Source organism: Falco cherrug, chromosome 15 (assembly GCF_023634085.1).
Source record: "Falco cherrug isolate bFalChe1 chromosome 15, bFalChe1.pri, whole genome shotgun sequence".
In the NCBI taxonomy this organism is placed as follows: domain Eukaryota; kingdom Metazoa; phylum Chordata; class Aves; order Falconiformes; family Falconidae; genus Falco; species Falco cherrug.
This window is the reverse complement of record NC_073711.1, coordinates 6,778,330-6,803,404: the sequence shown is the minus strand read 5'-3', so window position 1 is coordinate 6,803,404 and position 25,075 is coordinate 6,778,330. Positions and strand designations below refer to the sequence as shown.

Genomic DNA, 25,075 nt, shown 5'->3' with positions numbered 1-25,075 from the left:
ACTGCTTGCTGCAGTGGGTTCCTGCTCATCACCTGCAGGACTGGTTATCCTGCAAGAAGAGGTGCCAGAGCAGAAGCCAAGGTGCCCAGAAGCTGTATGATCTTAAGACAATTACTAGGCTAGTTTAAGCTTGAGTTTAGCACAGCTAAGCCAGTTGATCCTGTTCTACTTTACATGGAATAATTATGCGTCTACTGGACCAGAGAGAATACAAAGGCCTGTCTAACCCAGAATTGGGAATAGGGAAGCTGAGGTTCCCCTCCCCACATCTGCAAATACTTAGGATGCAGAGACATGTGAAATGGAACAGGGACATTTTTTTCTGTTTTGAGCCTAGTAATAAAATCCCCAAGTGCTTCTGTGACAGCAGCATTAGATTCCATCATTTATCCCTGTGAAGTTCGAGAAGAACTACCCAAAACATCGACCCCACATTCTTCACGTATGTGAACACAAGATCATAGTCACCTATGTTACATAGCTGTTACTCAAAGCCTACTTAGAAAAGAGGAACAAGCTCTTACCATTGTTATGCAGTGTATTTTAACTGTGAAGGACTGAGGAAAGGGCAGGGAGAAAACAAAATGAAAAATTAACTGGACCTGGTTATTAGCTCACACAGTCCATAATATAACTTCAGCACATTACTTGAATGCTTCAATATTTTTTCAAGCATAGCTTTTCTCCCATTTTGAAGCTGATTAATTCAAGTAATTATCGGCAATGGCAAATCCCTTCTTCGTGCTATCTGCAAGTGTGGCTCACTGACTAGTCAAGAGTGCCATTTATGTTTCTTCATGTTTATCCATGTATCTTTTTAAACATAAACTAGAGCTGTGATAAGTGACTTTTTTCTTTTACACTGCTCTTGAAATAAGGACTGAAAGGCACTTTGAGAAATGTATGGAAATGCAGTGGCTTGACTACAATACTGCTGTTGTGTAATTACTTAATGTAATGCTCCTCCATGATTCAGAACAGACATATCTGATTCATCCAGCATATTCTGATATACAATCCTTGTGCTAGAAATGAAGTTATCTGTCTCCACAATGTGTAGAAAAGTGACAACACATGAAAACCAGGTGTCTACCTGAGTGATGTCCATTCCAGAGTCACAGCTCAATGGCTGGGTTGATGTGAGGCCATTCGAACCTATTATTGTTGTGATCACACCGTTCTCATCAATTTTCCGAATCATGGTACCGTCAACGAAGTAAATAAATCCATGCTTATCTACAGTGATACCTGGATGAAGGGAAAGGGTAAAAAAGGATGTTAGAACTGACATTTTCTAGATTAAAAAGTATGAGCTTAAAATGTTTCCTCTCCTCTTAGACTCTGAAAATCTACTGATTAATAGAAGCATGATTTTTTTCCCTTACCCATTACTTACTTAAGGCTTATACAAACTGTATATGGAAAGATCATACCCATGTATCAGACTGTCTGACTTAGAGGGAAGACAACAGAACAAAACAGCAGAGGCTTTGCTTGTAATGTAGTTATATATACATAGAACTAGGTTCTTCAACAGCTTTATTTCATGCCCATCAAAAAGTAGGGCAAGACTAGCTTTTCTGAAAACTTATCTTACAATTGATTTTTCTTAATTTTCACTTTCTCAATTCTCATGCAGAGGCATTTTTTTTTTTTAATTACTGTACTGTCTGAATTATCAGAGTGTCTGAGTAAGGAAGAAGCACCCACAGAAAGCGAGAGAGACTTCTGTTGTGATATGGGCTATACATACAAATGGTGCAAACCAGGCTCTGCTTAGCAGGCAGAAGAAATATCTGTGCTGCAGAACATATTACAGTGCGGTGTTGTCCAAGACAATGGTCACGTACTGGAACTGACCTCATGACAACAGTGAACTTCAGCAGGGGCTAGTGCAGTTTTCCCACTTCTGGATCTGCTGTAGCTCTAGCGCCACTGCACTGGAGAGAGGGACCATGAAACAAATGCGAGGGCTATGCAAAGGAAAGGTCACGGTCTTACGTATTTCAGTGGGGAAGCTCAGGAACAGAGGGGTTGCTGCCTCCCACCAGCAGTGTGTGGTGCAGCCATGTCACGACCCATGCTCAGCCTTGTTCTGCCCCAGTCTAACACCTTCTCCCCATTCTTCCTGCGTTCCATTTAGATTTTTTTATATTGCATGAACTGTAAGATATTTTTTTCCCTGAAATGTTGAAAATATAGCTAAAAAAGCACTTCTGTTCACGTTAGGTTTGTGAAATCCTTTCTAACAAAACTGCTCAATTTCTTGCTTTAAACTATTTCATAATTTCCCATTTAAAATTGCATAACTTTGCAATTACAGCAGCTGCTGTGCACAGCCAAGCTATTTTAATAATGAATTTATGTTCTGCTACACAGAAATGAAAGGCAGAGGACTTGAACAGATGGTTTGGACAGTGGCTTATATGGCTTTTGATTTTTGTCCCCTGCATTTAGCACAACTGAAGGCTGCATGTACTCCGAGTTTACAAAACACTTGTCTGCACGCCAGTTTAGGATCTCACACAGCAATTCTACATGCCATTAAAAAAAGAAAAAAACCCCCAGACTGAATTCCCTCACCTCCCAGCCCCTTTTCCTTATACTCAATTTAATTTCTTTAAATATATAAGGAGCAGTTTAGTTGGGCAAGGGAGACTAAGCAGTCTGGGGGGCAGGGGCAGGCGGCCCTGATGGGGACACATCTCCCGTGGGGCAGGGAGGAGAGGGGACAGCCTCCCCAGCCCCTAAAATAAATCTGTACCTGGCAGCTGGAGATGCCTGGGGGCTGAGTTTGAGTGACACACACATCTGAGTGTAATATGCTTTCTCTTACCACGTTAACACCCAGTGGCACTGCCCCAAGACAAACTGTCCATGCCCATTTCTTCTCTAGCAGAAAGCAGGACTAGTGCCCACACCAGCTATTCTGCCACGGCCATGCTAGCGAGGGCTCCGCTCTCCCCCCTGCCAGGGCAGGCTGCTCACCTCCGCCGGGGGTCTCCATCCCTCACTCCGGCAGAGGTAGGCACCGAGCCAGGCAGCGGTGGGGGACAGACTTTTGGGTGCACGCTGCCATTGTCCCTCCCACCACGCAGCTCCCACCCAGAGGTGCCCCCTCACCGCACGTGGGTGGCCTTTACGCACCTCGCAAAGGCCTGAGGATATCGTCACAGAAAAAAAATCCAAAGACCACATCGGTTAACTAGCATCCAGCGCTCCTACTCCGTCCAGCTTTCAGGCTATCTATCGGTGCAGTGTTGGTAGCTGAAATTAATTCTTTAACTCATCAGTTCAGCTTATTTGTCTGACTGAACTGCCGCTAGAAGAGGGTATTCACCACCCTGCTGCCTCCTTCAAAACCCGCCCATGGACTGCTGGAGTGCGGCAGGGAACAGGGGTAGGCAGCATCACTTCGTTAAGTGAAACGGCTGATCACCAAAATGTCTAGTTCTCCAGGACAGATATCACTGGGGGGGCTGAAATCACCTGGGGTGGCTGGATGGGTCAGCTGTGAGGAGCTCTGGGAGGTTATGAAAAGGCTGAAGGCAGAGCAGATACCTCAGGGCCTAAGTCCCTGGTGGCCCGTGAGCCCCCAGATCACACGCCTGTGGTACCAGCTTCCCTCAGGATCTTCTCTCTTTAATTACAGAGTGACATTGCTTTTGGAAACAACAGCACGGCCATCTGCTTCTGAGAAGTCATGTTATAAATCCAAAAGGCCAAAGGTTTGAAGGTGATCTGAGGCAATGAGCACACCTGAGAAGCAAAATGGTTCATTTTGGTGCTGGGGGGTGACCAGGGTGTTCCCGTTTTTGGGACGGAGTGGCACCCACCGGTCCCTCACGCACGCTGAAGGGACGGTGCGCACAAAAGGCACAGAAACAAGGGGCAAGTGTGCAAAAGGCCTTTTGGTAGAACTGAGCTGCTAAAACATCCGCCCTAAAACCCCAGCCGAAGCAAAAAGGTATCCAGCCTGGTTATTAATGACCCTATAAACAATTAATATATAAATCTGAAGAGGCTTTTCCAAATGTTATTCTGAGGGAACGCGCACGGCAGAAGCTGACAGAGCAAACCACAACGAAAGGCACCTGCAGGGGTTTTTGGGACTGTAGCTGCCAAAGGCCCCAGTCATGAGCTGCAGTTAAGTTTGCACATGGAGGAATTTTCTCTTCACAAAATGAGAGGGGCTGTGCTGCCGCTGCTGCCACAGTCTGGGGCCGCAGAGCTGGGCTGCTCTTGCTGGGATGCTCAGGGGCTCCTGCCTGGGTCTGTCCTGCTCTGCTCAGCTTTATGCTGTCCAGCTGGAGCATGCTAAGGGATTAGTAACTGGAAAAATTATTCTAGGGTTTTTTCTTCAGGGTTGTGTGAAGGTTGGAGACAAAAGTCTCTTCAGTCCCTGCCTCCTCCTACTTTCTTGAGAGTCTCTTTGAGACTCCTTTTTGAGGAGAAAAAGCCATGCTGGACAGCTGTGGCAGGGAAGGTGTGAGGAGCAAGGACCACTGTCTGAGATTGTTGTGACATGCATGCAGCTATGATCGGGGGTATTTTTAACCTTACCGATACTGTATTGTGGAGCAAAATTAGATGGGATTTGCTGTCCTTTCCAGTGTAGTTCACAGGCTCAAATGAAAACCCTGACGTGGGTGGGAACTACAGCACGTGTGCTGTGCCTTAGGCTGCCTTTGCAGAGGGGTGGTGCTGCGCAGTAAGCAGGGAGCTGTGCTTCTCACCTGGGTAGCGCAGCCTTGGATCGGATCCATGCCACGGGTAACGCAAGGCCAGGATCTATCGCTAGGGCAAGAGCATCTTCTGTTTTACGCAATTTCCCTGTGAACAGATGGCTGTGTTGGCTGCAAACCATCCATTATATAAAAATCAAAAATTACGCTGCAATGAAATAAACTTACTCAGCTGTGTTGCTGAATGGATTTCAAACACTGACTATATAAGAAAACCGAAGATCCTTTAATGTTACCAGTGTACATTTTGCTCTCTGGCCACTGCAGAAAGACCATCTATCTGCAAGGGAAGGACATAGGCCACTATGATGGCATAAACAAGCACAAACAAGTCCTCAGTATTTGTCCTAAAGATAATAAATTCCTGCTACTTCCTAATAAGCCAGTTTCTTCAAATATCAGTGTACAGATGTTCAACAATGAACTGCTGCTGTGATTCCAGTGCTTACTCCTGTATGCTAAAACAACATGACTTTACCTATTTGAAAAAAAACAACTTATGCATTGAAGTCTTGTTGATAAATACCCTATAGAAGGCATCCATCAGAAAATAAAATATGGATTTCTGGCTAAACTGTCCCAATTTATTAATTATTAGAGTTGGATTCATTAATGCTCCTGTCACATCTTGCATGATGCTTCACATAATCTGCACTCCAAGAGCTTATTTTTAATCCTTTTCTGACGTACAGTGTAATGCAGAATCAAATCACATGCAGCACTTCAATTGTGCTTTAATCACCAAGGAACTCTGAGAGGAAACAGGCACATGCTGAGTGTAATGAGTTGCACTGAGTGCAAGTAGGATCACTGCTCACTCTACGAGGGAGTAAAAAAGGTCATTCTTGGGTATCTTCTCTTTGCAAAGAGAATGAGATTTAGTTTGTATTAGACTCTCAGCCTGATTCTGGTGGTTTTTTGTTGCTTTTTTTTTTTTAAGAACTATAGCACTAAAATGTATGCCCAGGTGATGCTGTCTTTGGGCACAAATGTGACCTATTGCACAAACGACAGACTTGCCTTGCTTGGATATGAGACTCCTTGCTAAACACTGATGTCTAAGTACGGACAAATTAAACCTGTGCAGGGATTTAGTCTTGTTCTTTGGCTCAGGGGCGGACCACAATCTTTTTTTCTGAGCAACGTGCTTGTATTGAAGGACTGGTTTTAGTCATGTTTAGTCAGTGGGACTGTCTTACATAGGACTAGACTTTGTACCTGAATGTAGAACAGTAGCTCCTATGCACATCTATTTCCCATAGATTTATGCGCAGACTACTTGGAACAATATTTGTAACACTTAGAGGTCTTTTAATCAGTACCATCTAAATTCTGTTAACTAACATTACAAATAAACTGCTGCTAGTGCAATCACAAATGGCTACTAAGTATCATTACTAGAAAGACTGCAGAAAAAGTTTTGCACTTTGTAACTGTTTTCTGCATGGAATAGTACTTAGTAGATGGGCTGGGTACAACCATGATAAACACAGAAGGCTAATTAGAACCTCTCGAACCTGTTAAACGCTCTCAGGAGCGATTTTGGTTAAAGGGTTATTTCCCTTGACAGATCTGCCTTAGTGCACATACGCACATGCTCACAAATACAAATAACACTTTGAAAGCAAACTGATCACTTGTGTGTGTAGTTCTCATAGGTATAAATTCAAAATATTTATGATTATTATACATATGATCTTTCAGTCTAGAAATTTTGGCATTTCAATATTAATGGAGCTAAGCTTATAGTGCTAAAAATATGGATTAAAAGTAATACAGTAAATTCCTCATTAAGATATTTTTCTTTTCTTTCCCCACCCCCTGCCCCATAGCCTGCACTTGCATTCTAAGAGACTCTTTTTGGGGAAAAAATATCTTTTGAACACATCAATAAAGAGCAGCTAGAACTATATGTTGCCCAATCCAGAAATTCTACTTTACAATTTTTGCTCAGCTAAAAACTTCGCAAATGAGCATTTTACATTGAAAACTTCTAATTAAACTTCTAAAGAATTTGTAGAAGAACATCTAAAACTACTGGTGAGGACCGATAAAAGAGAATGCCACCTTGTGCTAAAGAAAAACTGTATTTAGAAGTAACTTGCGATTCTCATAAAACTTTTAATAGGAAGAAGTGAATCAAATTGGTTAATTACCATTTTATGGTTGGTAAAAGGGCAAATTACATGCCATCCATTTCTAAACTTCTAAGTGTCTCCGGTGCTTTTAATTAAAGCTGCCATCTAGAAACTACTAAAGCAATTTTATGCAATTAGTTATTTATAGGTTACCATAATACACCACTCAAAATATGATTCAAGTGATTTGCTGTCTGTTGCTTTGTGATCTTTGTCATCTTTACTTCATTACTGTCTCAGTACTAGCAGCAAAATATTCAACAGTTCTTTGTCAGCTGGAACATGACTTCAGTACTTGCACTTGAATGTTGTTCTTTTTAGATGCGTAACAGCAGAGTTGGAGCAAATGGCATTTTTAACTAGTGACTCTAAATGAAAATGTCCTGCTTCCAGTCTGAGACATGACGACTGGGGTCACACTTACTGCTGACAATGGTTAGCAGAGAAGTAAAGAACTTAACGCATTCAGATGAAGGTTGGATGAAATTTAGGAAAACTTGCTGTCCAAAAAGTTTGCCTTAAATGTTCTACAAGATACCCAGACTGCTGAAATCACAGGTAGCTATAGCTAAGACTATTGAAAAGAAAAACAAGGAATAAATTTTGCTGAATCAAAAATGGCACCAAATGAATATTTTGCAAGGTTTTCTGATGCATAGATGACAGTGATTTGAGTCTGCAAATCACCTTCGTTTGTTTGCTTCTCTCTTTATATATTGCTAATGAAACATCTCGCCCCATTCTGCTTTCCTTTTTGAATTATATGGAAGGGTTGAAAAGGTCTTAGGAATTTATAAATAGCAGAGATTGCTGAATAAATAGTACTAATCATTACCTGTGACAAGGGGGTCTTGTTTTCACAAAAGGCTATATTAGGAATTTGGTGTGCATCCTACTGAAGGGAACAGGAATCTTTCAGCTGAGTAGGAGCAGGCCCTAAATAGGCTACTGTCATTTGACAAATGTAAAGGTTTAATCTGAGCGGTTGTTCTTACAGCTTTATTTACTTTTGAAAGCATTGCTGCAGATGGTGATCAAGAAGACTGATTATTTCAAGATGTAAGCTACCGGGGAGAACACATTTTCAAAACCATGAGGTTTTTTTAAGTAGTATTTCCTCAGTAATTTCAAGCAAAATGAATAAAACTACACTGCAGAACTGATTTTTAATTTAGCTTTCGTGTTGCTAGTTCACAGCCATGAGTCTGAGCAAAAAAGGTTCTTTGCTACAGCTGTGTGTAAAGTATTTTTGTCCATGGGATTTAGAACTCCAGCCTTCTACACCTGTGCTTGTTTTGACATCGCTGCATCTGTACGAGGTCACTGCCCTGCATTCAAGTCCTCTGTACTCAGTGTGCAGTTTTTAATTTCTGGAGGCGTTGACTGTACACACAGCTTGCACAGGCAGTGTGTGTATCTATCTCCCAGTTCTAGGTTCTGGTTTGGACCCAGGAATCAAAAAGCGGACACTGCAGGATCGCAGATGCTTAAATCTTTGGATTTAGTACCTGAGCTTCCAAATGTTGTAAATCACTTCCAATGCTCAGGGTTCAATCATTGGAGGGGACTTACCGTTTTCACAAAAGTTAGTTAGTTTGTGGTTTCATCACAGTCGAGTCAGTCACAAATACAAGGTAAATGAAATCAGGTATTAATCTAAGACACTTTTCTTAGTACACTTACTGGGAGACACTGTAGCTCAGCAAAAATGCAGTAACTTGATTGCCTCAGCCTCTCACTGCCTCTGTCAATTAAGCTTGGAAAGTCAAACCTATTTACATGTCTAAAGCCCACTGATTTCAGAAGGGCAGGGTAGGTAAGCGTTTAATGCCTTTGATCCAGGCATTGGCTTTGCAGTGCAGTGCTAAGTAGAAAAATGCCCAGGTATTTCTATTAATTTTAGTGCTTCTTACTGCTCCAATACTCAATGACTAATCTAGTTAAAATCAGAACACTATACCCTAGTGCCTTATTATAAATACTAATCCAGAGCGTTTAAATGATGGTGTTGGTGACTAGATGTGCCATAAATACTTTTTATCAAAAAGTCCCCAAATCCACCAAACAGAATTCCCCACCCCAAAATTAAAATCTATTACTTGGTAAAGTTGAAGCAATTGGAATTCAGTCAATGATTAATATCTTGTGTAGTTACTTCTTCATTTTCAATATCTTCTTGCGTAATAAATGTGTTCAGCTTGTCACAGATCCTATTTTATGTCCCCACCTTGTATCATTTCACATTCTGCTTAAGTACTTGGTCATCTATTACATGACTCATTAGTCTGAGATCTCTACAGAATTAAAGAAAGTTGCAGTAAAAATAATATATTGGAGTTCAAATTTCAACTACATCACCCATGCATGTTTAAAAGCATCTTTCAAAGTCAGCTCAACATACAATAGTGCAAGATTAATATTCGCTAAGCCCCATCTCTAGTCCTTCACAGAGAAGTGGGAACAGACTGAACAAAGCTCCATGTGTTTGTTACCTGCAAAATAAAAGTTGCGGAAAGCAGATCAAATCATAATTGATTAGTGTGACTTCATGATATTTTCCTGTCTAGCATTTAATTCCTGGTCACTAGGCAAAAGCAGTCTTGTCAAATCAAAGATAATGAGAAATAAAAGTTGGTGAAAGACTTGAATATGATCTAGGACTCTCCCAAAATGTACAGGCATGCCCACTGAAGTACAAAAATTGTTATCAGTTCAAAAAGTTAAACCAGCATTTGAAGCAACTTTCATCCAGAAAAGTAAATAAGAAAGAGAATTTGAATTTCTACTTATTAACATACTCCTGAGGATGTTACTAAACAGGATTAAGTTTTGCAAGTGTTATGCAGTAGGTATTTCTTATCAATTTTGCAAATGGATAAAATGAGTCATATAGATAAGCCTGCATTCAGAGCCTCAAGCAGCCGGTAGCAAAAATGAGAGCACAACTTTTGAGCTGTAGCTAACCAAGGTCAGACGACCACTAAATGGAGTCCTTTTGTAAATATTACCTTTCTCCCAAGTAAGAGGTAAACTTATTTATCATATATAACAGGAAAAAAAGGAACACACAGGACAAATATAAGGCAGCAAGTGAGAAAAAAAAAAAAGCAAAATTTTTTTCTGTATCATCTTAAAAATTAGATGCTAATCTTGTGTGGTCAACGGGTAATGCAAGTGATTATATATTACTCCTGTCTTTATCTGCATTATCAGCTACCTATTTTTCTACTGCAGAAATCTCAGAGGTGAGAAATTAAAGCAATTCATTTATTTCTGTGGTCAAATACTACATAACTGTGTTGCTTTGCGCCAGAAGATTTTGAAACAAGGATAAGACATTGGTGAACCTGAGGTCTCACCAAGATTTTTGTGTTTCCTGCCTCCTAGAAAAAATATTTTTGTGTATACTGTTTGAATATTATTTCAGTAGAAATGTGACATCTTCTGATGTGACAATTAGTCCAAGAACAAGCAAAATGAGTGATCCAAAAGAATCTCTAAAACTGTATTTAAGTATGCGAGATTTTTCGGTTTCTTAATAAATAATAGATCTACGGGTACCAGGCAAGTACTTCCTACTGCTTTCCGAGGCTATTCAACCTCTGACAGTTTAGGGATAAACAAGGACATGTACTGTCAAGGTGATGCACAGCCAATTGTTCATACTGTGCTGGTGGCTACAGGTTGATTTGGATTTTCATCTCAAGGAGCTATGAACTAGGCCCTGTACGTAAAGGGCATATGGCAGTTCATAGTTCCTTGAGATTAAAATCCAAAACATAACAAATCTGACAATTTCAAACTGATGTAATTTAGAGTAGATGCATAAATCAAAACTATCTGGGAGCCATGACCTGAATCTGCCAATATATGAGCCATTGTCTGCTAACAGTTAATTTTTTAATATTTGATGGCTGCTGCAAAACTCATGAATTGTACTTTTTTTTCCTCTTAATTTCTTTACGATTGTTAAGGAAGCCAGCTATGCATGGGTATTTTAAAATAAATAGCATATTACAAATTTTCACCAACATACTTCCACAATAAGAAAATGAGATGGAACAACTAACTAATAGTATTGTAATTAGATATAATCAATTGTAATCAGCAATAAAACATCGATCACTTTCCTGTTAAAGGATCTGAAAACCTTTGTATTCTACTATTTTTAGAATTGATTCATTACGTTAATTAGCTGCCTGAAGATTAACATTTATTTGTACTTACCTCACACTTACCTTCTACCATTAAAGCCATGTTAAAGTCACTCTATAATTACAATGTCTCTCTTGCTAAGCTCTAAAACAGGATTATTTGCTTGTCTTAAGAGATGTTTCTGCCCGGATATACATTTTAATTTCCTGCTGATATACAGCCTTCCTTTATTAGCTCACGAGAAATAATCAAAACCCTTCCTCAGAGCTAGTCATTAGGAGGGAGCGGTGTGCTACGGGGGAAGCATGCTAAAAGCCCACTTAGGGCTCTGCCTGGGAGCTGCTGAGTACCCTTTGTTCCAGGGATTTCAGTGGGAGTTGAGGGTGATCAGCTGCTTTAGAGCACCAAATCCCGACTTCATCACAGTTCTAATGCTCACCGCAAGGGGATTAATGGTGGTGCTGGTAGGGATTCAAGGCTTCACACGCCTTCTGCCTGTGACAATACAGGATGTACTCTGATGGCAAGGCCGCAGCAAAATGCTCATGGCATGTGCAGGAGGTGAGATGCTCGCATTTTGCAACGCGCATTTAATAAGGAAGGACAAACGAGTTCCAAAAAACCTTGATTTTGCTGGGTGTCTGATTTGAACAGCCCTGACTTAGTGAGTATGAGTAAGCTCCACTAATGTTACGAGAATCACCTGAGTGCACAAAATCTAAAAAATGGACTTTGCGACCATATTATTTGCTTAAAATTAAATACAATTAAATGCTACCACCTTGCAATTGAAAGGTAATTAAAGAGGAGTGTTGCCATGCAAGGAAAAAGTATTTTGGAGGATGCTGGCTGGAGCCCATTGCTTATGCTACAAAATGACTTGGCTTGCTTAGAGTTGGTTAAATCATCACCTCAGACCCATTTTTGTACATCCTGTTGCATCAGAGTTTCTAAATAACAGATGAAAATGACAGATGACCAACACAACGTACTTCAGATATGCTCTTCTCTTACCTCTTGGACTGTTGAGCGAGGCCTCGGATGCCTTTCCACCATCTCCACAGTGACTCTGGTCAAATGGTAGGCACTGATCACCTGTTCCTGCCACGACGTCCGCGTTTTTGGCCAGATCCTTTGTTTCAATAAGAGATTTTGCTTTGTAGACTTTTCTGGTGTTGGTATCTGACAAGTAAAGGGATTCTGACACTGGATCAACAGCCAAGTAATATTTATGTGCAGGGCTTGTACTAAAACAGAAGAGAAGAGCATCCAAGTTAAATGGTTTCTCCTTTTAATCTCTGTTTGGAGCAGCATAACAATTGTATTCTACTTATCCGAAGATAACTGTTCAATGATTTGGTGGTGACAGAGGCACACGTGAGACCAGCTTTAATGTAGCTCATGCATGTGCCACTGCTCAGAAGGAAGGAACTAGTACTGGCTGCAGAGCCCGACCCGCCAGCTATGTATCAGCAAGCTTACGCAGAGAGTGCCACCCAGTATAAAGCTAACTGGAGTGACCTCAGCTTGGTCATAATTATTACTATCAAAAGCAAAGTAATTTTTCTATACCTGATAAGTGCTGGTACTCTTGCCACTGAAAACAAATCTACAAGTTGCAGCAAAGTGTATCACAGACTGTTCTGCATAGGCACAAATACCCACTCTTGGTTATTTTTATCTGTTTCTAAACCTTAGGAAATATGAAGGTGTGAAATATGGTGACTTAATTCATGCCGACTGTATTGTCAGGAGCAAGGCAGAAGGCCAAGTAATGTCAGTGCAACTAGGCATGAATTAATGCACCATAATTCATGCACTGAAGTGCCTTATTGAGATTATAAAATGTTATTTAAAAAAATATTTACATATGTTAATTAAATGGTGAGGATCATAAATCCTAATTGGAGAACTGGGCTGCATCTTATTAACCAGTAAGACTTTTTGTTTCTTTTTCAGTGCAAATTTAATTTCCAGTTTGAGGAAATCGCCCAAGCACATGACATACCAAGCTAGCATCCTGAGCCTGGTGAGCTGCAGCGTAGTCCTGATTATACAATAAAAATCCAGATAGGTGTAGATCCTTTAAATCACAGTCAGTTACTGAAATGGAGGGAGATAAGCACAGGCGTAGCAGTGGGCAATGCCTGGCAGAATGTTTAGGTGTTCAGGCAGTATTTTTATCGCTGCTGTGTTTCTCTGGGCTGAGGAGGAGATTTCTGACAGGTTGTTGGGCTAGACATGGACCTGCCCACATCCCCTGTACTATCTGCTCTGCAGATTAAGAAGATTATCAAATTCATGGGGTTTTTGTTTGTTTTTTGTTAGAGACATTTTATTAACATTGGTGTAATTAATTAATGCTTAAGATTGCTGCAGCGAATTTAGGAAACAAGTTACTCCTCTCAGCTTTGTCAGTACTTTTTGTGGTGGGTTTGGCAACGCTTGGCATCCAGCGCCTGCAGAGCTGGGTTTTCATGCCACAACAAACCAGGAAAGGATGAATTTAGATAAAACAGAACTGAAGAACTGGCAGAGGCTCCGGGACAGATACGTAATATCTGAGATGGTACTGACTTACTTTACTGACTTGATTTCAGGTTGATGGAGCCTCTTTAAATATGAAGTTTTTCTTGGCTAAGGCAGATACTAAGCTGCTTTAATCACCTATTATACAGTTCTACCTTACCGAGCAATGCTGCAAAACCATGTGAAAATTACTTGCCAGCATCTTTTATTTTAGCAGTCTACTGAGTACTCTACATATTGCTCAGAAAATTCTAACACATGATCGGCTGAAATCTTATTTCCACTTAAAAGTGATACGGCTAATGCTGTACCATGATAAATGTGATAGAGCTTGGCACTTTTTCTCTTAGTTCTTATTCTCCATCCAGAAAGGGACAGAAACCACTCAGCATCTCTGAGGATTGTGCCACAAGCTAGACTAGCTTAAAGCTGACCTTAGTCACAAATGTTTATAAAAGACAGAAGAAGGAAGTATAGGGAGAGATATATTCCTACAGCTGCGGAACAGATGTGGAACCCAGTCCAAAGAAACACAGGGAATGAGAGGACAGTGGTATGATGAGAGATGAGTAAGAGCATGAGCTAGAAGCAATTAATGCCAAATCATGTATCACCAATATTACAAAACTTTGTTGAAAACATTACAAATCATTTGTGCTCTGTGGAGTGAGCTCAGAAGAGACTGGCCAGCCAAAAGATGACTTTTTAATAAAATACCTCTGTGCAAAAAGTTGCAAGGAGAATTCTAGATGTTAAACAAACACATTGTTCATCCCACAGAAACTGCAGAGAACCAGGGGTCATTATACACCCTCTTGGTAGACATGCTTTCTGGCATCCTTGTTGCGTTTAATAGACCAGCTGTTAGAAAACTCTTGATATTTATGCTCAAACCCTTGCATACTACAATGTTTAAATTTAAAGAGTATTAGTAAAAAATACTTGATATCTTTGCAGAATTTTGCAATCAAATCTAAATCTGAGTTTATTTAAATTAGCCCATTAAAAACTATATCAAGTAGACTAGGATGTAAAACGCATCTTTCCAGAACAAGTTATTACTACCCTGTAGTAAAATTCTTCCCTGTAACAGCAAAGCCTAGTTTCCTTTTTTACCAGTTATTAAACAGTTTTGTTATTTCTTATTAAAATCTTGATGACAAGAAAAGCAAATGGGATAAGCTGTTTTAAAACAGTCAAAAATAAGATCAGTGGCCTTCTCTGCTTACTAGTCTCCAAGCTCTACCCCTGTTTACACAGTATTTTCTTTGTCCTGGTAAAAAGAACCCTTTTCCCCTGCTTTTTTGGAGAATAAAACTTGTGTTGAAGAACTGAATTTTGAAGCCTTTTCCTGCTTGGACCGTCATGAGCATCTGACGCCTTTTAGATGCTTCTTCCACTTGTTTCTTTGAGCAGAATTTTCCCAGGAATTTCCACCATGACCATGGACTGTAAAGCCACAAGAGAATGGCATACAACGGGACTGCTGAGTACTTCCCCGTAACCTCAAAGACTACATTAACTTCAAGTGATTTCCTCCAATTTTCCAAGATTTCACTTGGACAGAATACTGACAGAGGCAATTATTATTGTAATTATTAGGATTTATGTAACTGAGTAGAAGTAAACTAGAAATAAATCACATTTTGATTTAATAAAGGTTTAAGCTTATCTCAAGAAACTAGTCCTAGTGAGTAGGTATTAAAAAATTTCTACTTTACAAAAGAGACCCCTGAATTTAAAACCTGATTGATGTTCTGAATGCATTACAGAGTAAGTTCACCAAAGTGAACTTCTTTTCTTTAGTTTACAGAGATACTGGTCAGTTTAAAGCAAATGGAAACAATTCCTCAGTTAAAAAAATAGAACCTTGCACTTACCAACTAGGAATTATTCTTTCCTCTTAAGTTTTCATTGTGAAATATATGAGATGTGACATCATCTGTAAGTAGGCTGGCAAATAATCTATAGTATTCAAAGGCATTCTTGTGGCTAAAGCGAGTAATTCCAACCAGTACTCTTATCCTACAAACACACACTCAGTCCATGCTCTGCTTCCTACTATGCCATGAAGGTATCACTTTAGGTTGTACGATTGCTGGTTTATTTATCTCATTTAAGTACTGAGATACCAAGAAGTTTGTTTCTAAGGATACAGAGTGCCTTGCTGTCTCTTTCTAGCATGCAACAGCATTTCTGCAGCTGGATTGTTATAACCAACTCCCTCACCGTCTGTTGCAGAAGCCTCGTGTGCAATGTTCATTGTTTTAAAGAAACGTGTACATTTTATTGCCAAAATGCTGACTGGAAAGAGGGGAAGTCACTTGCTTTTGCTTTAGCTGGAGAAGCAAGGACTGAGCTGTGACACAGTCCTCAGTTCTGGAGTCTGCTGTGCACGCTCTGTAACTGCGGCAGATTTTAAAGTTTGTAGCATCCTAGAATCACTAAAGTAGAGTCCTCTTGTGTGACTATAAAGCATTTTTTATTATTTCTTTGTTGCTAAAACTCCCGGTTTCCCTGGCTAGCTATATCTATGATCATTCAAACACTGTGTGAAATGAGTATGACAGCTATGAAATGCATCTCCAGCTTTTGGGTTTAAACCTCTCCATCTCTGCTAGGGATCAGCAAAGTGATTTTTAGAAGGAGACTTTATACCTTCAAAGAGAACAAATCAAACTTGCTTTACTATAAACAAAGGTGAACTTGATTAACATTTGTACTGATTAAATTCAGAGTGTTTCTCTAAATCCAGACTTCTAAAAGGACTTTTGTAAGGCTGTTTCCTTGAACATGGTTCACATATTGCTGTTACTGTGTTTTACTTACCTGTGTCTTGTGTCTCTGTTCCTAGCAAGACAGATCAGGTTTAAAAGAAAAGAAAAAGACAATGAATGTTAGTTCTCAACAAAGCTGTATTCTTTGCCTGCCTGCTCACAGAGATCTATCCCAATAACCAAACACTGTTTATCCTGTTACTCAGTATCATATCTTTCTCGCAAACTGCTTCCTTTCCACCGCCCGCACAGTACCAAGTTAATTCTGAACAATCAGCACACATCTCCATCACCAGCAATGTTAGCTAGTTGGGGATTCATGGGTGTTAAATAAGAGAAATCTAGTGTATTAGTGTCAGGAACCTTTCCCACCACCCCTGCTGGCCCTGAAAGGGACTGGGAAGCTGGAGCTGTAATTACAGGGGTCAGTGGGGGCACTGGCCCAGCCTGCGCCAGGTCAGGCTGCAATGCCAGGTCGGCTCTTGTCTGTTTAAACTCAGTCACATCCTCCTTTACAGATGAGGAATGATTTAATGGTATTAATTTTAAACATGGGAAGTCCTTCTTCAGCCACAGTGCTGTGACTTGACATGATTCTTTACATATTTGCTATTGAATTAGGGGGTTTTCTTCAAAAAATGTGTTTCATGGAATATTTTAACTATTTGAGAAAAGGTATGAAAAATCTCGCAGTAAGAAAAAAAAGCTCTATTAATTCTGCATTTTATAGAAATTCATTATGCAAAACCTGTTCTAAAGGCCATTTAAGATGCCCTTTTGAACAGATGACTTTAAAGTAAGTGTAAGTTTTGTGATGAGTTTGTTTGATAGTTGATGAGACATGACTCACAATGCAACTACATGTGGGTCGTCTTTAACTCCCAAGGGAAAAAAAAGCTCGCTGTAGTTCTCATAGGCACATCACAGACAGGATTATGAACAGTAGTCAGAGAAAGCTAATTATTTTTTTACCTTAATTCTAATATGCCAATCGAGTTTCCGGAGGGAAAGATCCGTCTGACAAAATTGAAGTCACCAATATACACACTACCATCAGGGCCAGAAGCAAGAGCAACTGGGGCAAAGAGTTTGCTGTTGAGCGCAAGGCCATTGCAGTTGGAGCAAGAGACACTTCTCTGGTGTCCGCTGCCCATCACAGTTGAGATGACTGGTGGCTGCTGGGAAATGAACATGTTTTCACCATTTCCTTTGTGTACAATTCCTAAGGCGGGCAAGGGAGAAAACAGAGACAAAAAAAGCAAATGTATAGCATTTAAAAGATTCTGCAGTTTTGAATTACGCAAGCCTCTAGAAAACCAGGTTACCAAAACAGTAACAAACATCAGAACTTTTAAAGGCTGTCACAGGGTTCCTCTAATCTCTTCCAGTTTTGTTCAGTCCCAGATTTCATCATCACCATTTTGCCAATTAGTGGTTAGTGGCTATTTTAAAAGCCAACATCATGAGAAGAACTCATGGTTGGTTAATGCTCTAACAAACTGACTGTTAATTGCAGTACTATCTGATTTCTTGGGGATTACTACTTTAATATTCATTTTATTCATAAATTTTTATTAGGCAGCAGAGGAATTTCTTAGGTAGTTTGAATATTTAATTAAAGGAGATTAATAGCAGGACTGCTATGCATTTTTCACAAAAGAGCGCTGAGTGGCAGTACAAAATCAATATTCAAATTTAAATGCAAGTCCTTCATGGTATATAAGAATGGTGCCACGCATTTGGCAGCAAAGCCAAGTTAAGAGTCAAGGAGTAATTCTGAGGCACAAGTGAATATCTCACCAGCGAGAATATATTAATTTCTACCGTAAAGTTTAGAACAACTTTCCAGCGTGTCAGTATTTTAGAACTGCTCGGCAGCATACGCTGTTGAAAGTCTTCCCAGTTACTAGGCTGGTGATACCAGAACCAGTACAAGGATGCATTTTTTCAAGCTGACAGCTGTAGTGTTTAACTAACAATGTGGTAATATAGTTAAGAAGTACCTTTAAAATTTCATGTTATTGTAAGATTTAGGTTATTTCTGAATCGTCCAAAATATCTCATTTCCCTCGAAAATCCCAGTGCTTCACGAAAGTGGCACCATTAAAGGAATAAACACATTAAAGGAATAAAAAAGGGGATGCACTTTCTGGAGGACTTTTAATCTGAGAAATGAACATATTCTAGATACTGCAGGAAGTACAAGTTGTCTGAGTTTTGGCCAAAGTACAGCAAATGTATTTATGGACTGACTCTACCAACTTTTGTTGAAACAGATGCAAGTTTTGGTTGTCTTTTTTTTTTTTTTTTTTTTTTTTGTGTGTGTGTGGCTTTCGGGTAAGTCTGAAGCTAAAAATCTCTTGTCACAGCTATTCTAAGGGAATTATATTTTTGAAAATTTTTTTCTGAACAGCAAAGGATGGAATACATATATTTGTTTGATCATTGGCTTAAAAAAAGCATCTTTGAAATACACCAGTAATATTAATGGCAATATCCTCCCTTATGCACCAGATAAAAATACTACTAAATGAAGATGCTACCCTTTTTCTGAAATTAACAGTGTAAAGGTAATCTTTCCACTGCCTCACACAAATGCCAGGAAATAATTAGGGCTCTGGAGAATTTGTTTTGCTGTCGATAAATGTAAGCATGTGCTTATCTCAGGCTTTCGAGCTGCTGCTTTTAGTCGATGCTGTGTTGCACTGGGGCTGAAATCACCTTAAAGCATAAAGTCCCTGTAAAATTACTACTCCTTCCCCCAGATAAATAAAAATGGAATCGATACACTTGCACATCAGAAGAAAAATCTAATGCAGAGGATACTCTGAAAAATCAGTTAATAGCACATTTGTTTGTGTTCATGAGATACAGGTGTCTTTAAAAGGACTCTATACAGGAACTAGTATTTACGGCATGTGTTCTCTTCTTGATTATGAGAAGTGCCCTGAAGATCTTCCAAACTGACCAAAACCTTTGTGTTAGAAAACATTAAACTCTAATCATGTCACAAATTAGAAGTGATCAAACCTCTAAACTGGACGGGAAAAAAAGGTGGGAAAAGAACCGTTTAGTATAGCTGAGAAGAGGATGCAATCCTTTGTTAACCTAACAGTCACATTGAGGCAAAACTGCATACACTTAAAAAGCTAGCTTCCAGGGACAGCCACATTGGAACAATATACGTTATTTCATATCTCTGCTGCTGGATTCGGCCAACTTTTTTTGTTCATTCTTTTTTTAAAGATACTTACATCAGGCAAGAGAACAGAGTTTTTACTTGCCATGCTTTCCGCATGTCGATACTTGTACCTCCACGGCTTACACTGTGCTATGAAGTGCCATTCTGTGAAACTGCATCTATTCTTACAACTCTTCTCTTGTACTTTGTTTATTTTGTAACACCTCTAAAATGAATAGGCTTTATGGGGAGGGAGGCAAGCATATGCACCCTGTGACTGAGGAGGAACGTTGCACACAGCAGCAGACCTGCTGAAAGCCAAGGCTCAGTGGCTGAAGTTGTTAGATATAAGCTCTTCAGGACCAGTTAACTAACCAAGCCAAGTGCTTCCAGTTTTAGTTTGAACACAAAATTGTAATTTGCAACAGCAAGTTTTCAGAAAGACATTTATATTATAATTCCAATACCCAGTTACAAGTCTTTCAAAAACAGATGCAAGTTTCATGCTTCTAAAAAGAGCAGCTCTTCATATATACAGAGGGAATGCTCTAATTAAAGCGAAAAATCTCAATATATTCATACTTGAGAAGGCTACTCATGCTTTTAATTTCACTCACAGTGGCATGGAGATAAGTCTGAAATGTATAATTCTAAGTTTGAATCATATTCTTGTCCTTATTTAAAGTACATATGAAATATCTGAAATGGAAGAGCAGTTCACTAGTTTCTAGATAAGACCAGAAGCACATTCATTCTTTTTATCCTTTTGGTTAATACAGTTCATTATTTGGTTTTGTTGCTTTAATACGAGCCTATAGGCTGCTCTGTTAGGTGTGCACTAGCTATGGTATAGTCACTGTTTTTCTGCTCCTACAAGCTTTTCTAGTTGCTACATAGGAGCCAGGTATGCGTGCTCAAAGCCTACTATAGTCATAAGGAACATCTGAGATATCACTGAGCTCTGGCTGGGCTTTGTCATCCTCACTGGAATATGCTCTCACAGGCAAACTGTAAACAGAAGAGACCCACTGATTTCAGGTCAGATGTGGTTATGCCCCCCCTCCCCAGACTGTGTGTCTAACTAATGGATAAAGATGCTTAGTAGCTTCCTCCCAACTTCAGCCTAGATCATGCCCAGCACAGTAGGAACACACGAGGAAGAGGAGCAGGTATGAGAAGCTGCACATTCCCCACCCTTGTTACTGGGCTGGGGTAGCAGACACAGCCTGGACAATTTCGGAGGCGGTGGCGTGTGGCTGACAGGCCAGCGCTCTCTGGTGTTCTCAGCCACAAGCTGAGACGGGGCCAGGAAGCAATTTGTCCCCACGAACCCCGTGCTCAGGAAAGCAGCGATTTAGCCCCACTCAAGATTATAATTATATACTTTACAAAATCTCAGAACATGTTAGTGCCTATGGGGTGAATTATAGTAGTAAGCACTGCAGTTAGCAGATAGTCATATAAATTGGAGTTACTGCCAGCAATTTAGTCTTGAAATTAAACTATGCAAGTGGTAAATTGGCACTAAGGAGTAGACTATGGGGCTCACAGTTGGGGGCTGAGCTGACTGAGGTCAGATTTCTCTTTGTGTTAAATGTCAATAGCTGGCATTTAAAAGAGACAATCTATACAAACCAATAAGACAGGGTATGAAAGAACCGCTGTTCAAAATGTCAAACTATTTTAAATCAAAACAGAAATCCAGATAATTTACAAACTAAATCTGACCTTTTGTATGTGGAATATTTATACTGTAGCTGCGCATTCAACAACAGAACTTGTAAAAACCTGACAGCCATACATCTGTGTATGAATCTTCATTAACAGAAGTTGCAGATGAAATAGATTTTAGTGGACAGACTCTCAGCTGGAGCAAATTGAGAGAATTTTACTGAATTCAGTACTCTGCTGATTTATGAGTGCTGAAATCTGACCCCAGGTTTCTCTTCCCCTGGACAGTGAGATATTTTTTTATTGGCAAAGCCATATTTTTCTAGTTACCATAACTTCCCTACAAGTATTGTTTTAATAATTTAATCCCACTAGTTCCCGATTACAGATGTTAAGGGAGGAAAAGAAAAAAAAAACAACAAAACAAGACAGGAATTAAATAAAAGCAATAAGGAAACAGATTCCAGTCTCCCTGCCTGAAGAATCCCTATGCAGGGTAAATGTTGTGGCACCAAAAGCATTTACAGTCTTTTTCCTTAATGCTTTGAAAGGTGCTAGATTGCTTGTCCTGAAGAGTAACTTACTGTGCTTCCCCACAGAGTGGGCAGCCACAAAAGCTCCTGCGTAGCAGACTGGCATTTTGGAAGCATTACCTCTCACTCGGCTGGTCTGTTTTCATGCTTGGCTTGTCTCCCTGTGCTGTGATGCTACTAACTGATGTTACTCATAGGATGAATTCGGGGTGTAGACACTTCACTGATAATATAACACACTAGAAACTGACCTAAAACATGGTACTTCTATACCAACCGTGAGACTCAACCTGAATTAGCGTGCCCTTTTCCCATCCAAATGACCACAATGTGTTGGTGATTGCAAGAGTTAGTGACATTAATGTTTCGTACCTGGGAGCCAGAACATTAAAAATATCCTTTCAGAAGGCATTTACAGTTCAGTTCTCAATAAATGAGGGTGCACATTCAAAGAGGATTACACATTAGGAAGTGTAGGTTTTAATGCTTAAAATCTGCACAATTAATTCCTTTAAAATTTGTATTCTTCTTCTGCATGGCCAGTTAAATAATGGACGGACTTACCACTTTGTGGATTTAATACATGGTGTTTGTTTATGGACCAGCCTCCCAGATTTGAAGCATCCATTTCAAAGCCTTGAAGGATTACTGTTCTCTTCTCCCAGAGAATAAAATCAGGACATGTTTCATATTCATATCCCACCGATACTGCAAACAAATAATTAAAGATCTATCAGTCTACCTTTCCCTCTGTGAACTACTAGGCAATTTTTCATTCCAGGTTTTGATACTCATCTGTCAAGTAATGATGCCACTAATTTTCCTCTGCCTGATTGCTGTTGCTGAATGGTATTTTTTTTTACAAGGGGTTTTAAGTGATTAGTATATTATTACAGCTATAGCTACTACAGTTTCAAAGCACAAAATTTACTGTTGTATCAGTTAGGGATTCCTAAGAGTATAAATCTCCTCCAATGACTCCTGGCTTGATGGGTTATTGCATTTCTGCTAATTACCTGAAGAAAGCTTAAACAGAAAAAAAGCTATATTAAAAGAAACTGATTTTAATTTGCTTGCTAACTGTAAAAACTGTAGTTATGCAGAAATGGATTGCCAAGATGAAAATTTCTAGAATTAAACATTTATGTTAACAGGCTGGCCAAAATACATGTTGAAAATCTTGAATTTCCCTAAGGTGGTGGTTTTGAGGGGCTGCTCAAACTGATCAAAAAATCTCCTCTTCCATACTTGAGGAAAACAAACAAAAAAAACATCTTCAAAATTTAATTTTGGTGTATCTAATATACCAACCTTTTTTTTTCTTTTAAATAAAAAAAAGTTATTAATCTCCTCTAGTTAACCTTTTTAGATTTCAGTGCAACTCATACATAAAGGAAGAACGTTAATTTGATACCAAATTCCAAAATTTGATATAGGAATTATTGAGGTAGTTCAGCCTTTCCAAAATAAAAATATCTTTAAAAATACTTTAAGATACAAAATAAAAATATTTTAAAAAAACACAGTTTTCTGACACTTTCAATGTTTTCAACTCACTTTTTCTGTGTAGCAGCTTTAGGTACATTTTACCTGAACCATAAATAGCTTTAATACCATTGAAGTTCCGTTACTAGATGCAATCAAAATATTTTGACCAGCTATAGCAGGGAGCATTTGCTTTTGTAAGATAAATGTTTGATAGCAAACTGAAAGCTGTTCTTTACAGCAACTTCACTTAGAGCTGCTTCATCATTTTAGCAGCAAGAACCTGTTTTTGCAGCTAAACTCTGACTTTTAAAAATCACATCTCCTTAAGTACCGTAAATATTGTGCGTTTCAAACATTAGAGTTTTCAGTCTGAGGGGCCAGCAGCCAGCCTGTCCAATTTTTCTGTTACAGGAGCTGTCACGACTAACATCAGTGATGTTTGTGAGTAACTCCCTGGGCTGGGTGCCCAGCTGTGGGCATGGAGCTGCCTCCCGAAGAGCCCCCTCCTGTGCTGGGATGAGCCATCAAGGTTCAGTAACCAGACGTGCTATTTTCTAGGTGTTAATGCAGAGAGAAGATAACGGGCAGACTTTTCCTAAGAAGCAACCTCACACTTGCCACCTACGCGGTAGCATCTTTACTCCATTCGTGCACTTAACGCACCCAGTCCCAGGTCAGATGTGTATACTTGAAAAGAGTAAAGACCTATAACACAACGTCACCCAGCCTTGCTTACGGAACCATTACAGACCCACAGGACAGTTCACCCGCTGCTGTGAGTTACCATGCTGCTATCTGGGTCAAGGGAGGTAGAACCATTTAAACCATCCGACAACCTGTGCCAACAGATCCACGGTGGCATATTTACCAGGACCGTAGCTAACACTGTACTATTGCCTGCCTATAGCTGTTTGTGTGCTGCCAAACACCCTCTAGAGGTTATCATCCCCTTTCTTAGAAGGTCACCGTTCCCTTCTCTCACAGTTACTGTGCACAGCTGCCTTTTAGTCCCTTCTCATTGGTGAAAGGCACACTTCGTGTGTGCCTACAACCACGTTTCTACGTATACGTACACACATTTATGAAAGAAGTCTATGCTCCAAAAAGGAATATTGGTGTGATCTCAAAGCAGGGTCTCCTGAACCATCTAATTGGAGGTACTGACATACCATCCATGAAAATTTCCTATCGTTTTGCATGCAAAGTAATCAAGGCAAAGCATAACAACCGTAAAGTCAGCCAAGTGACAGCGGTGCCACTTGAAAAATAAGCAGGTTTTGCAAAACATTGTAATTTTGTAAGTGAAAAGACAATTTCAGTCAGCTTACCCTTATTGTGGGAGCATCACTTGCTGGGCAAATTAATTTATAGCCCTATTTTGAGGTGACTGAGATTCCACTGCATGAAGGAGAACTGTAGTGACTATGGTTTTGGACACTAACAGCTGGCAAGTATGGTTCTTCGCAGACTCAAAATGGATTTCAAAAGATATACTGAAATCATCCATAGCAAAAATCTGTTCTTTTCATACAACTATTTCGAAGAATGAACAGTAATTTGCCAGTAGCGCCAGCACATCACAGTTTAAGGGCCGTTGCCAAAATACAAGTAAAATATAAAGGACACGATTAAACAGGACAGTAACCTCTACTTCAACCTCTCCTGAAATATTTGTAATTACCAACTTCATACCTCTTTGAACAACAGATATAATGAACTCAACCAAAGTAACAAGCAGAGTAATAACTAGAGAAGAGCTAAGATTGCTTCAGAGCTGGCTTATGTTCACACCCAGAAGTGTCAGTCCTTGCACAACACTCCATGCTGCTCTGGGGGTGCAAGGGCTTGTAAGACTGAG

General features: G+C 39.7%; 1 protein-coding gene across 2 annotated transcripts in view; it reads right to left on the bottom strand.

Moving 5' to 3' along the window:
- Window positions 1–25,075, bottom strand: part of TENM1 (teneurin transmembrane protein 1) — a 348,410-nt gene that overhangs the window by 51,892 nt on the left and 271,443 nt on the right. For both annotated transcript variants that reach the window (XM_055727477.1, XM_055727478.1), the window contains 5 exons: window positions 22,294–22,437; window positions 17,317–17,566; window positions 16,397–16,417; window positions 12,053–12,285; window positions 1,094–1,248 (listed from right to left, as the gene is read on the bottom strand). In XM_055727477.1, the coding sequence (XP_055583452.1) occupies window positions 1,094–1,248; window positions 12,053–12,285; window positions 16,397–16,417; window positions 17,317–17,566; window positions 22,294–22,437 (803 nt within the window). The remainder of the gene's footprint in view (window positions 1–1,093; window positions 1,249–12,052; window positions 12,286–16,396; window positions 16,418–17,316; window positions 17,567–22,293; window positions 22,438–25,075) is intronic.